General features: G+C 38.7%; 1 protein-coding gene across 2 annotated transcripts; it reads right to left on the bottom strand.

The window, feature by feature from the left end:
- Positions 1–1159: 1159 nt before the first annotated feature.
- Positions 1160–10593, bottom strand: LOC579700 (U3 small nucleolar RNA-associated protein 18 homolog). 2 transcript variants are annotated; one of them, XM_030980656.1, is made up of 13 exons: positions 10257–10593; positions 9382–9506; positions 8790–8885; positions 8367–8431; positions 7710–7861; positions 6879–6962; positions 6207–6378; positions 5525–5625; positions 4435–4525; positions 3877–4000; positions 2816–2987; positions 2112–2251; positions 1160–1556 (listed from the first exon to the last, which is right to left on the bottom strand). In XM_030980656.1, exons 1-13 carry the CDS (start codon positions 10503–10505, stop codon positions 1532–1534), a joined length of 1596 nt encoding a protein of 531 aa, XP_030836516.1. In that variant the 5' UTR covers positions 10506–10593; the 3' UTR covers positions 1160–1531. The 2 variants fall into 2 exon arrangements, with proteins under 2 accessions (XP_030836516.1, XP_030836518.1); XM_030980658.1 differs by having other exon boundaries at positions 7710–7858.
- Between the last annotated feature and the right edge of the window lie 4283 nt (positions 10594–14876).

Here is a 14876-nt window from a genome sequence, read left to right as displayed (position 1 = left end):
TCATATATGATATAATAGTGTGTGAATAAATACTATGCTCTTCCAACCTTAATTGATTTGTGTTGCCTTCTTCATTGATCGACTCCCTCCATCCTAAATAGTTACTGTAACTACAAGTAAGAAAATCAAAAAGTAGAGCATGCCTGTACAATAAACATGCAAGTACACGTATTATGTGATTTCTTTTTAAATTGGCATTTGAAATATGTGCCCCGGCCCCTTTTCCTCTCATTCTCTCTCCCTTTCTGTCACTCCTTGATATCTTTCTTGCCCCCTCCTTTTGTCTTCTTCTAATATCTAATTTCACAAGTACCCCAGAGTAAATCATGGTCTTGAAACTAAAATTAATGGATATGTGCTTTTTTTTTTTTTCTTCTTTTTCAGCATGTGCATCCTCCCTCCCCCCCCCCCCCTTTCGCTTTTTTGTTTTCCTCTCTCCTGTTGCTCATTATCATCCTAATCTACCTCCTCTTCTCTCGTAACTTCATGCCAATTAAAAAAAATCCAGTACCCCCAAGTAGATCATGGTAAAACTGAACATAAATATCAATGACTTGGTAATCAATCAATGCTTCTATTTAAGAAATATTTATTTATACAACATAAAATTTCTTCACATGGTCATTTGACTGTCTTCATGCACCTCCAAATGTCTCTGATATAAAATTTGAGAAGTTAAAGCTGGATTTGAAGAAAAAAATGGTCCACAAAAATTAGTAATCAGTACTTGCTTTACTATGAGAAAACAAAGTTTTTGTGCAATTAAAGCAAAATGTACCAGCAGCATTTGCAGCTCTATTGAACAGCCAATTCATTTTCTATTAAACGGATTTACTACATGAACAAATCACAAACCAAATCAATTAAAAAAAAACTGATTTCTTCTGTGTCGTCTATCATTTTTTTTTTAAAGGGAGTAGTTGTTTAACCAGGAAACCTTCCAAACCAAAACGTAGTTTCTTAAATATGACAATTGTAACTGAGTAAAACCTATGAGAAACCTGAGGCAAAGTGGATCTTGGTAGATTACTCTATATAAGTTTTCTTTTCCCGCAATCTTTTATCTTCATAACTATTTTGATAAATGGTATGCTAGAAAAACAAGTTCAAATCAAAGTCTTGGATATTTCATAAGATTTGAAATATTTTCCACACAGGGTCAAGAGAATGTTCACATTCATTCTTTATGGAATGAAGCTAATTGTTGAGAAGCCAAGGAATATTTGTATAAAATGGTTTACTTGGTACTCCACTTGGAGAACACATTTGAGTTCTGCAGAGGTCATTTCAGATCATTGCATTTAACGTTGATGTACATCTTTATCTGTTTCTTAATGCATGATATATAATATGAGTAAATGCTATGCTCTTCCAACTGTAATTGTTGCGTGTTGCCTTCTTCAGTGATCGACTCTCCCTATACTTGTACTAAAGAAGTACTGTAACTGTAAAAGATCTTAAATATACACTGGACCGCTCTCCTGACCAAAGTCCTAAGATTCTCCCTTGGTGTTGCATCAAAGTATCCTGCTCAATAGTCCTTGTAGTGTTTTAACCTATATAGAGAGAAAATGATAAGACGATATAATACGAGAGTGATGTTTAGGGGTTACATCGGTAATAGATCCTTGGCATGAAACTTGGCCAAGGTGTGCTAGTTCTTTTTGATGAGCAACCATCATCAACTAGCTGATTAGTGTAACTTTAATTTTCTTGCATGATGCACTAGCCCCTACATACTATACTACATATATTTTCAGGCAAAACGACCTAAAGGAAATGTGTGCTATTATTAAAAGTGGTCCAACTTGAATTACGCAATCTCAAAGAAAATACTTGGCACTTATATATCTTCTGGTTGCTGATTATACTTCCAAGGTTATTTCCTGTCCTAACGTCTTCTTTTCCCCTTCATTTTTTTTGATCATCTACCAACCAAATAATGCTAGTATGATATAAAGCTCATTACACAAATTCAATGAACATGTAAGATCACTTTGAGAATTTTTTCACTCTGCAATTATATCGACCATTTTTTTTGTCTTCCTAAAGTCTTGTAGTTAATTTCAATAAATTCATTAAACAGTTAAAGATGGAAGACAGATACTGACCTGAATAGAGGGACTTCCCCCTTATTGTTGCCCAGAGCAAAGTAACCACTCCTAGGGGAGAATTCTAGAGCACAGGGTGAACGCAGAACTTCATTGGATGAAGGGAAGTTTGCAAAAGTGTGGCACGATGGTAGATGAATCTAGACGGGAGAAAATGTCAAAGAAATTTATCAAATATATCAAAGTCACAAATTACATTATTGTAATGAAGGAAAGACAATCTAAACAAAAGATATGATTTTTTTTAAAGAGATTAATCACTACATAATATTAAAGAAAGATGTGAATTCATCCTATTGAAAAATCAATAGCTAGTTGGTGGGTGGGGGTACACTCATTTATTATCACACTCTCTGTTCCTCTTCTCTGATCATAACATGCATATAATTATTAAATGGCTATTTAGGAACAAGCAGTGTTTACTAATGGACCTTGATACACTTGGTTCTCATTCCAAGAGTCTGGCATTTCAGGATGATACATCCCAATGGTAAATTCTCAACAATTTATGTTATAGGGTGATAGATACATAAATACATACTTTCAACCTGAAAAACTACTATTTTACTAAGGTGCACCGGTGGTAAACAAGAACATGGAGCACAAAATGTCTTATGACATCATTTGAATCGATGGTGTTTGGAGAAATGAACAAGGAAATTTTTGTATGGTTATTCTTGAAAGAAATTCTTTGGGCCACTTACCAACTTGACAACATCCCTTGAGTAGACCGAGATGGCAGCTAAGATCTCATTGTTCGAGTTGAATCTGGTTGCTGTGACAGGTGTGGTCATGTTCATGACCGCCTTGAGAGGGGTAGGGTGTACCTTGGTCAAGCACTGGTCATCGTAGATGTTTATCACACCACTCTGTGAGCTGGTGAGAGAAGGGGGATGTCACTGGTCAGTCCATTAACCTGCTGACTACTGAATTATTTCATACCCATTGGCTTTTATACAGGAATCACCCAGTTCCAATGAGCAATGGGTTAAGTGATAATAATATACAAATGATGCATGCAAGTACACGAGTCCATTAAACAATCTATTTGCCTTTAAGTTGAGGATGTGTGCATCTATCGTATGCAGCCATCGGGTTGAGTATGATAGATGCATATACAGCCTAAACAAGAGTGGATAGATTGTTTAATGAACAAATGAAAACATGCCTCAATTGTTTTATACAATGAAACTCTTAGATCCTTGTTGCTTCATATGATATATGTTGCTTGATATAAATATATATATTTATTGACTAAGGTACTAATGACATGTAATTTACACCTAAAAGCTGCAGAAACAATAGTTCACATCTTTTAAAAATGTGTTACACCTAAGATATGGAGATTTTACCCAAAAGGAGAAAAAAATGCATTCAGGGAATGTTATGGTTTTTAAGAAGCTTAAACCAGTGCATTTATAATTTCAGGTTCATTCTCCTCGAAAAATTTGTTATCTTTAAAAAAATCATAACTTTCTTATTAGTTATCCGATTTTGCTCAAACTTTTTTGATTGGTTTGTCTGATTTTTCTGCTTCTATTGAAAGTAATTTATTTTTTGGAGTGGACTTCCTCTTTAAATCTCTGAACTAATATTGCTCTTTCATAACTATTGCAAGAAAAGATAAACTTTTTAGGTTGATAAGTGTACCAGGCAACCTTGATATTACCTTACTGATTGTTGCATCAGAAATAATGTACTTCTTTCGCTATATGGAGTCACAGAAAGACAACTTTAACTGATACGGAAAAGAAAGTTCTCTTACCCAGTTGCTACATATCTGTTTCCTTGCGACACTGATATTGTATTGCCTTTGATGCATCCATCATCAGCAAACTTGTGAACACAGTCTCTTGTGTTCATGTCCCATACATACACATCACAGTCGTCTATATAAGGAGAACATTGTATGAGACGCAAGTCAAAACAGGGGAACTTGGGCAAATGACACTGCCATAAAAGATGGAATTGGACAACAGTCTCTTTAATATGGTGTAATGTGTTTATTGTAGATTTAGACTTCTTGTGTAAATTGTTTGTTTAAATAGATGCTCTGAAAAATGGATTTTGCTTTCATAATTAAACATAACATGATGCTAGTGAGGTTACCTTGCATTAATCCCCTACAGTCGGGTAAAATTACTAATTTGCTCTCTTATGAATTAAAAAAAAAGAAGTGATGAACGAGAAGAGAGATCCAAGGGTTACGGTGATTAGATTTGCTTTTCCCATCCCAGGCAGAGGTGACACTGAATACTTAATAATAATTACGGAATACCTAATAAGAGGAAGAGGAAGACCAGAGTGGATAGGAATATCTTACCTCCAAATGACATCATCTTTGATCCATCTGGTGTGAAAGTGACTGCATCAACGGTACCATTCATTTTAAGGGTTGTAATCAATTCCTTTGTCTAATAAAAAAAGAGAGAGATGAAATAATAACACGGGCAATCACATTTACCGGGAAATCCAAACTTGGTACCAAACTACTCTAGAAGAAAGGAGAAAAAGCTATAAAATCAATGTACCCAAGTGCCATAAACCTTAAAATGGAAGAAGATTTTTGTCACATTTTATTTTGGAAGATCCCAAAGTCTTCTTGCAATTAGGACATTGATTAGCTATCTATGTAGTGGTGGTTATTTTACCCGACTGGTAAGAAAGCATAAATGCTTGTTAGTAAGCAACCAGACGGCTGACGGCTTTAAGTCCTCTCCGAGAGACCGGGTAGTGAGGACTAATGCTTTACCAAAGGGCACTAGCGCATCACCTTGATTTCGAATCAGGGTCACCGGATTACGAGACCACTGCTCTACCAACTGAGCTATCGCGCCTCCACGATATAGAAATGCATCCTAAATTCTGAAATGGAAGTTTTCTCCTCTCTGAAGTGTGACCATTTTTTGCCTTGCAGCAATATTTCCATATATATATATATTTGAAGAAGGCCTTTTCACCCACATATCTTTAGAGTCCCTGTGACGTTTTTATTTCTCAAGATACTTTGAGAGTATACATTTCTCATTTGTCTTCAAGTAACTTGGGTTCAGCTACTCCACACAAAAAATATCACTGGGGGGTGTTTCACAAAGATCCTAAGTTGAACTGATCTCTAAGTTGGGCTTAAAAAATTATGGAAAGCCGTTAGCATCTATGTGAATGTTTTGTAAAAGTTATTTTAAGAGGCATAAAATGTTGATTTGAATCATTCAATGATTTCTATTATCAAGGAGATTTCAGGGTCTTGATGTGAAATTCATAAAAAGTCAAAAATATTTGAATTTTCACTATTGGATATATTTTATTTTAAGGCTACAAATGGCTCTCCATAACTTTTAAGTCCAACTTGGAGTTAAGTTCGACTTAGGATCTTTGTGAAACACCCCCCAGGTTAGGCAGGGATATCTTACCTGAGCAGATAGGAGATGAATGTTTCCATAGTCGCCCAAGAATGCCAGAAACTTCCCATCTGGAGATACCTCAAAGCTCATTAACTTGTTCTCCTGAATACCTGGTTGTTGAATAACACACACAGTACATGTATCATTGATCGATTCCAGACTAGCACCACAATACAATCCTGGCTATTTAATAATATTCATTTACAATGTAGTAGCTTTATAACGTACCAATTGTGATTTTTTATAGATGTGATATATATGATACAATTTAAATCTTCTTCAGACACTTCTTCTTATCTTATCTTACTCTTCTTTTCAAAGTTGAAAGCTTATCTTTTTTGGAAATGCTTGACATAAATACAGCACTTATTGAGACTTATGTTTCACTTCTATTTTTCAACTTTTTTTGATGGTGTACCTCAATAAGAACTTCTAGAATATAGATGGACCCTACCATACAAATGCTTTTCATTATTATTAACATGCAGATGAGCGAACTCCAGATCACTGGAATGTTTTTACGTTGCATGGTTTCTTGGACTACAGTTACTGAGGTGTTAACATTAAGACTAAGCCATACATATTTATCAGAAAATATGGTATTATTATTATTGTTATTATCATTTTTCTTCTTCTTTTTGTACTTCGTCTTCGTCGTCTTCTTCTTTTAATTATCATTCATCTTGCTTACCTCTGATATATGGTATCTGTGAAACCTTGCCAGCTATCATGTCATAGATGTAGAAGAATTTCCTCTTGCCACTGAGGACAACCTCTGTTCCTTGAGATGCAAAGTGAGCACAGTGGATGGGAAACTGCTCCACAAAGACACTCTGAATCTTAGGATTGTGTCTCCCTTCAACCTAGCAGAATGACAAGAATAAACTCTCTCATAGCGACAAAACTGACATGCTAATGACCTAGTATCTAACCTTGAAATAATTTTGCTTTCAGTGCAAAAACGGACACATTTTGTAAGTTATAAAACTTAGACAAATTTCCTTTTGTTCTATCAACAGAATATTCCTTTTCCCAATATTTTTTTATTTTCGACAGAGGAAAAGACTAGAAATATTAGACAATGCATGAGTAGAAGAGAAGCATGCAATAATGATAGAAATCTATCTTAATAAACACTGTGAAAACAATTATATATGGCTCTTGAAAAGCTTTTTAAAGAGCACAATTCTAAAAAATAATGTTTGAAAAATAGAGTCCTTGAATAGCACAGCAATTAATTAAATTGTGTGTTTTTCTGACTTTGTATGCACCATTGCCTAGGGACCCTGAAATTTAGGTACCATACACTCGAGGTAATGCCTTCTAAAGCCATATAGAGAAAAATGCAGTATCAGAAACTCACTTGAAATAAATTCAACCTCTGATCCAGACCTGCTACCATGGCAACTTGAGCTCCTGGATGAAACTCTAATGCAGTCACCATGCCCTGAAAAATAAACAAAATTTAGAAAATATTAAGGGTGTATTTCTTTCTATAATGTTCAGAGATAACTTGCTATAATAAACATTCTACTAACTACACCTTTTTTTTTGGGGGGGGGGGGGGTAAACATAACTGCATTAGTTTGAACACATTGGCATAAGTATGCATTTCATTTTTATACAAGTTCCTGTTACTTGACATTGTCTATTAGTAGAGCTAGTTGGGGGATCTTGGCATCAGTTTGAACAAACTGATACCCTAGGTATAGTTGGTATAACATTATCACTTGCCACCTCCATCTGGTACCTATTTGTATCAGTCAATACTGGCTTAGCAGTTGAAATTAATAGGCAAGAGATCAGAAGGCACTTGTGAATATATGTAGACCTTTCATGTTTTACGGTTAGTCCTGGTCGGTACTGGATGGTACTGCTTGTATCCTGTTAGCACTAGTTGAAACCAGCTGATGCTGACTACCTTGGGCCATGCCATTAGCAGTCAAGACATATATCAGAAGGCACTCTTGGGTACATGTACATGTACCATTTGTAATAGATTGGGACTGGTTGGTCCTGGGCCCGTTGCATAAAATTTAGTATTGAAAGTAACTTTTGCCATTAAAAGTAACTTCCATGGAAACCTTGTTGTTGAGTGATGTTGTCAGGGTAGTTACCATCAATGGTATAGTTTTATGCAATGGGGGCCCTGGCTGGTCATGACTAGTAAGCTGTGCACTCACGAGTGACTCACCTCTGTTGGTTGTTCTTTGTTGAGGTTGGTCAGTCTCTTGATGTTCAGGTTTACTGAGGGAAGCATCTCTGAGGTGGTCAAGTAGTCACCTGTTCTCCTCAAGAGAGGGTGGTCATCGTCTTCCTCATCATCCTCGCTTTCATCACTGCCTGCTTTACATATCAAGGAACGAGAGATAAATGTAGATTAATAATGTAACCCTTTCACAATATTAGTCGGCTTAAATTGCTCAATATTGATAATGCATTAACTATTGCTGGACAATGGACAGCAGGTCTTCTACTTGAATTTTCAACATCACAGACTCATAAATTGTAAAGTTAGATGTCAAGGAATAGTACTCGTATCAAGAGGAACAATGGAATAGGGCACTAACCTGGAAAATTTGTCTGATAAAACATAATTTTTAAATACAGATTTATAAACTTGGGAACACAATAATGAATTGAATGGGTAACAATTGGTCCAACATACAAAATCATCAGATTTCAATGTGTGTATTGACTAGATTGCTAAATTCAATCATCAAATGATAACATTTTCATTATTTATAATTCATTCAAAATTCAAATTTCTGGATATTTACATATAATGTATGTACATTAAAAAGGCATATTAGCTTGGACTATCTTGCACTAAATATTCTTCAAAACCTACCATCCTTTTCTCTTTCTGATTTCAACTTTGCCCATGATGGAGTACTGCCGACTACTTTTTCATACCTGAAGAAAAGAAACATTTTCAGGTAAAGGAAGACATTAAACCAAACGACTGAAAAAAGTATTATGCTCTGGCTAGTAGAGATAATTAATATTCATATCATTCATTTCATGCTGATTTTAGATTCCATGACAAGTAAAAGGAAGACACAGGACAAATATGTACAAAACAACAGTATCAGGATACCGTCCTCATGAATAGTTATTTGTTAACACCCATCACATCACATCACCCTTCGTCACAAGAATTTATCTGTGACAAAGTATTCCAAATTCAAATGTATCGTAGATATGTTAACATTGAATTGATAAATTACATCAATTATTTTACATTTCTGGGACATTGATTTGCCCGACTTACTGTGACTTCAATCTTTCTTGGAGTTGATGACCGCTTACTTCCTTCTCTGCTCTCCTTTGTATCTTCTGTTGTCTGAAGGTCTTCTCCTGATCAAAGCTATTAAGAGGACAAACAAAATGGGTTATTAGGTTATTTTACCAAAAATATTCACTCTAAACAACTTTTTGAAGAAAACAACTAAGAAAGGCAAAATTTACATATGGGCATTTTTTCCTTTCCCTCTTCACTTGGTACTTGGTTGGGTAATCCCTTTGGCAGCTCACTCAGGAAGCTATACTGGGATGGTATCAAAGTCAAACATTGTAATCATAAGTCAGCCGGTGTTTTCACTCAATGTTGCAATACTTAATGTCCATGTGTAAATGCCTGCTGGATATTAAACTTGTGAATGCAAAGCTCGGATATCTAGAGGAGATGCAATCTGTAGACAAGTCACACGACTGTGCATCAAATGAAATTAATGACCTTTACCAAGACATTAGTCTATAATCTTCACTCTCAACCCAGATGAGGTAGATGGTTGCATAGGAGTTAAAGATCGAAATGGTGTCACAGCACAGAAATAATGCACTGTAAAGAAATATTTTCTTGCCTTAACTGCACTTCATCTGTGTCATCATGCCATGCTGGTTTCTTCTTCCCTTTATCCAGAGAACTTTCAGTGGCCTGGAGTCTACTCTGAATTTCTGTAGAAACATCATCATCTTTAGCAGGGTCCTGTTTAGGATTTTCATATAATGAAAAGATTACGAATTTATCAGTACGAGAATACACCCGACGGTGGCCTGTACTTATAGCGAAGAAGAAGAAGAAGAATTTGATTGTAAACAAAATGGCTGTGATACGTGATTGTACAGCTTTGCACCGCCGCCTCTAACACTAAGTAAATCATAAATGTGCGGCTTAGATCTACTTTGAATCATTGGTTCATCGCGATCGCGTCCAGTCGGGGGGTCGCTTTACACGACTTTTCGTGAAACAAAAGATCCCGATCACACATCCTTTCATAGACTTGCTGTAGGGTTTTCTCAAACTGTCGCGTAAATCAGACCAGACCTGACCATTGATTTGTTGTAGATGAGAGGGGCTTTTTTCACAAACATTACCCCCGACACTTTGTAAATTTTGAACAAAAAAAGTCAAAAGGTCGGGTAACGCGACCACTTGATCCGACACGATGACGCAACAGTCACGTCATGTTATGATTGTAGTCTAGATCTGTATCATTTCTCTTCCTATAATCCTTTATATCTTTCTTTCCTCCTTTTTTTCTCCTTGCAACTCCTTTTCTCGTTTTAATTGTCCTTATTAATCTTCTGATCTTACTCTTACTAGATCGAATTCTTCTTCTCTCTTCACAGTTCACTCTTGATTCTTTTTTTCACCTTCTTCCATCTTCATGAGACATGACAAACTTGATAGATCATCAATAAGTTGACGTTTTAAAATTTATAAATGATCACTTACCTCTTCAGAACCAGAGTGTGGGTCTAGCTCGACAGCTTCTTCTTCTTCAGATTCAAAAATAGGATCTTCAATGTCATTTCCGAACACTAAATTTTCGAGCAATATTTCAGAAGATTCTTTTCGTCTAGATTTCATTTTACTGCCTAAAACGTGATGTGTCGCTTCAGTTTCCCCATCATTCGTTTTGATATGTTTGCTCTTAGACGTCGTTGTGCTTTGTACACGTCTTTTTCGAGCTTCACCTTGCATAATGAGAGAAAATTTACTCACAAATTATTTCGAGAACGGAGCAGCCAATATAGTTTAGCACAACAGCACATTTGGAAACGTATGGGACTAAAGTAACCTTTCCACACGTACACAACACAACACATGGGTGTCAACCTACGCCCCAGGAAAATGTGTGCAGGTCTTTAGAATCACCTAACCTCGTTACCGAACAGGGCAATACGTTTTCGTTCAATCACACACAGTGGATCATATTCTCATTTTAAAATAAAGTCAATTGCACATCTCCTTTATTTGGTGTACATGCCCCTCAATCAGTGGCGGATCCAGGGGGGGGGGGGGGGGGGGGGGGGGGGGGGGGCCGGGCCCCCCCCCTTGAGAAAAAAAAAATCATGTAAAATCACGTGATTTTTACCTTTTTTGGGGGTTGGGCCCCCCCCCTGGCGCTCAAGGGGGGGGGGGGGGGGTGCAAATTGAATTTTTTTTTGAGGATCAAAAAAAAAAAAAAATGTGCTCACTACCCCTCCACCCCCCCCCCCCCCCCCCCCCCCCCCCCCCCCCTCCCCCCCACTGAGCGAATTTTTGGCCGGAGCGTTTTTCAAATTTTCGGGAGAAAAAAAAAAAAAAAAAAAAAAAAAAAAAAAAATGTGCTCTGTACCCCCACCCCCCCCCCCCCCCCCCCCCCCACTGAGCGACTTTTCGGCCGGCGCGATTTTCAAATTTTCGGAGGCAAAAAAAACAAGAAGAAAGTTGGGCCCCCTCCCCTAAGAAATCCTGGATCCGCGCCTGCCCTCAATCATTCCCCATACTTTTCTAGATAGTGAAAGCTTATTATATGTTATTGATATTTCAATTGAGCATGTTTATATTGTCTTATCTTAATTTTTATGGGCTTTCATCGAAAGGGTGCGGTGCGGTGCGGCGCGGTGTGGTGTGCTCAACGCACCCATTCGATAAAAGAGGGGGGGGGGGGGGCTTTTCTCGAAAGGGTGCGTTGAGAGCGGAGTACCGTTTTAACACACCCTTTCGATAAAAGCGGGGGGGGGGGGGCTTTTCTCGAAAGGGTGCGTCGACTAGTCTTTCGCATCAGTCGTTTAAAATGAGGATCTGGGACAGAAGGTAATAGTTGCCAATTTAAGTATATCGAAAATGTATTAAATAAAATGGAATGGTCTTGATTACAGAGTGGTCTCTTTCGTTATTACTATGTTGATGGGGGAGACAGAGAGAAGGAAAAAAGGGAAAGGGAAAGGGAAGATAAAAGGAAAGAAAGAAGAATAAGAAGAAAAGAGGGAAATAGGGGGGGGGCGAAGGGCTCTTGCCTCCTCCTTATCCCCCCCCCGCCCAAAAATAAATAAGAGGAGAGAGAAGGGAAAGGGAAAGAAAATATAAAAGGAAAGAAAGAAGAGGAAGAAGGAAAGAGGGAAACGGGGGAAGGGCGAAAGGCTCTTACCTCCCCCCCCCCCCCGCCAAAAAAATAAATAGGAGAGAGAGAGAGAGAGAGAAGGGAAAGGGACAGGGAAAGAAAATATAAAAGGAAAGAGGAAGAAGGAAAGAGGGAAACGGGGGAAGGGCGAAAGGCTCTTACCACCCCCCCCCCCCCCCGCCAAAAAAATTAATAAGAGAGAGAAGGGAGAGGGAAAGAAAATCTAAAAGGAAAGAAAGAAGAGGAAAAAGAATAAGAAGAAAAGAGGGAAACGGGGGCGAAGGGCTCTTGCCCTCCCCCCCGCCAAAAATAAATAAGAGAGAGAGAGAGAGAGAGAGAGATTTGAAAGCGAAAGGGAAAGAGAATATAAAAGGAAAGAAAGAAGAGGAAGAAGAATAAGAAGAAAAGAGGGAAACGGGGGCGAAGGGCTCTTGCCTCCTCCCCCCCCCCCGCCAAAAAATAAATAAAAGAGAGAGAGAGAGAGAGATTGGAAAGCAAAAGGGAAAGAGAAGATAAAAGGAAAGAAAGAAGAGGAAAAAGGAAAGAAGAAAAGAGGGAAACGGGGGCGAAGGGCTCTTGCCTCCTCCCCCCCCCGCCTACAAATAAATAGGAGAGAGAGAGAGAGAGAGAGAGAAGGGAAAGGGAAAGGGAAAGAAAATATAAAAGGAAAGAGGAAGAAGGAAAGAGGGAAACGGGGGAAGGGCGAAAGGCTCTTACCTACCCCCCCCCCCCTCCCGCCGAAAAAAATAATAAGAGAGAGAAGGGAGAGGGAAAGAAAATCTAAAAGGAAAGAAAGAAGAGGAAAAAGAATAAGAAGAAAAGAGGGAAACGGGGGCGAAGGGATCTTGCCCTCCCCCCGCCAAAAATAAATAAGAGAGAGAGAGAGAGAGAAAGATTTGAAAGCGAAAGGGAAAGAGAATATAAAAGGAAAGAAAGAAGAGGAAGAAGAATAAGAAGAAAAGAGGGAAACGGGGGCGAAGGGCTCTTGCCTCCTCCCCCCCCCCCCGCCAAAAAATAAATAAAAGAGAGAGAGAGAGAGAGATTGGAAAGCAAAAGGGAAAGAGAAGATAAAAGGAAAGAAAAAAGAGGAAAAAGGAAAGAAGAAAAGATGGAAACGGGGGCGAAGGGCTCTTGCCCTCCCCTCCCCCCCCCCCCGCCAAAAATAAATAAGAGAGAGAGAGAGAGAGAGAAGGGAGAGGGAAAGAAAATATAAAAGGAAAGAAAGAAAAGGAAGGAAGAAGAAGAAAAGAGGGAAACGGGGGAAGGGCGGAGGACTCTTGCTTCCCCCCCCCCCCCCGCCAAAAAATAAATCAGAGAAAGAGAGAGAAGGGAAAGGGAAAGAAAATATAAAAGGAAAGAAAGAAGAGGAATAAGAAGGAAAGAGGGAAACGTGGGAAGGGCGAAGGGCTCTCGCCTCCTCCCTCCCCACCCCCCGCCAAAAAATAAATAAGAGAGAGAGAGAGAGAGAGAGAGAGAGAGAGAGAGAGAGAGAGAGAGATTTATGTACCAAACATATGGAATACCATTGATTCTTTAAAAAAAAGAGAAAAACATTGGTTATTTGGTCTTGTTTCAAGTTAATGTGTTTGTTTTTGGGTCAAAATAGTTGAATTGTGGTAAGAAATGAAATAAAACAACAAAAACAATATAACACATAAATACAAATTATCAAAACAAGAGATAACATAGGGATAAACTGGCTCTTCCAACTTTGTTGTCGTGTTATTATTCTAACGAATATATGTAGTGAAAAAGAACGCTTGAATATGAATTATATATGATTTATGGGTAAAAATGTGAATTCTCTGACCTTATTGGCATAAATTACCATATATATGGGGGGGAGGGCAAGAGCCCTTCGCCCCCGTTTCCCTCTTTTCTTCTTCTTCCTCTTCTTTCTTTCCTTTTATCTTCTCTTTCCCTTTCCCTTCTCTCTCTCTCTCTCTCTCTTACTTATTTTTTTTGGCGGGGGGAGGGCAAGAGCCCTTCGCCCCCGTTTCCCTCTTTTCTTCTTCTTCCTCTTCTTTCTTTCCTTTTATATTTTCTTTCCCTCTCCCTTCTCTCTCTCTCTCTCTCTCTCTCTCTCTCTCTCTCTCTCTCTCTTATTTATTTTTGGCGGGGGGGGGGGGGAGGAGGCAAGAGCCCTTCGCCCCCTTTTCCGTCTTTTCTTCTTTCCTTTTTCCTCTTCTTTCTTTCCTTTTATCTTCTCTTTCCCTTTCGCTTTCCAATCTCTCTCTCTCTCTCTCTTATTTATTTTTTGGCGGGGGGTGGGGAGGGAGGAGGTAAGAGCCCTTCGCCCCCGTTTTCCTCTTTTCTTCTTATTCTTCTTCCTCTTCTTTCTTTCCTTTTATATTCTCTTTCCCTTTCGCTTTTAAATCTCTCTCTCTCTCTCTCTCTCTTATTTATTTTTTGGCGGGGGGGGGGGGGGGGGGGGGGGGGGGGAGGGCCAGAGCCCTTCGCCCCCCTTTTCCCTCTTTTCTTCTTATTCTTTTTCCTCTTCTTTCTTTCCTTTCAGATTTTCTTTCCCTCTCCCTTCTCTCTCTTATTTATTTTTTTGGCGGGAGGGGGGGGGGGGGGGTACGTAAGATCCTTTCGCCCTTCCCCCGTTTCCCTCTTTCCTTCTTCCTCTTTCCTTTTATATTTTCTTTCCCTTTCCCTTTCCCTTCTCTCTCTCTCTCTCTCTCTCTCCTATTTATTTTTTTTTGCGGGGGGGGGGGGGGGGGAGGTAAGAGCCTTTCGCCCTTCCCCCGTTTCCCTCTTTCCTTCTTCCTCTTCTTTCTTTCCTTTTATATTTTCTTTCCCTTTCCCTTTCCCTTCTCTCTCCTCTTATTTTTTTTTCGGCGGGGGATGAGGAGGAGGCAAGAGCCCTTCGCCCCCCCCCCCGTTTCCCTCTTTTCTTCTTATTCTTCTTTCTTTCCTTTTATCTTCCCTTTCCCTTTCCATTTTTTTCCTTCTCTCTGTCTCCC

This window comes from Strongylocentrotus purpuratus, unplaced genomic scaffold, assembly GCF_000002235.5.
Source record: "Strongylocentrotus purpuratus isolate Spur 01 unplaced genomic scaffold, Spur_5.0 spur5_scaffold_11, whole genome shotgun sequence".
In the NCBI taxonomy this organism is placed as follows: domain Eukaryota; kingdom Metazoa; phylum Echinodermata; class Echinoidea; order Camarodonta; family Strongylocentrotidae; genus Strongylocentrotus; species Strongylocentrotus purpuratus.
Note: the sequence above shows the minus strand (reverse complement) of the source record. Positions and strands in the feature narration are given on the sequence as shown.

Bases quoted from the DNA above. Each gene is read 5' to 3' on its own strand.
- LOC579700 (XM_030980656.1), bottom strand. From the start codon at position 10,505: ATGCAAGGTGAAGCTCGAAAAAGACGTGTACAAAGCACAACGACGTCT. The intron at 9,507-10,256 runs GTAAGTGATCAT...AATCCTAAACAG, and splicing joins CACACTCTGGTTCTGAAGAG to GACCCTGCTAAAGATGATGA. The intron at 7,862-8,366 runs GTAGGTTTTGAA...TGATATGTAAAG, and splicing joins ATCAGAAAGAGAAAAGGATG to CAGGCAGTGATGAAAGCGAG.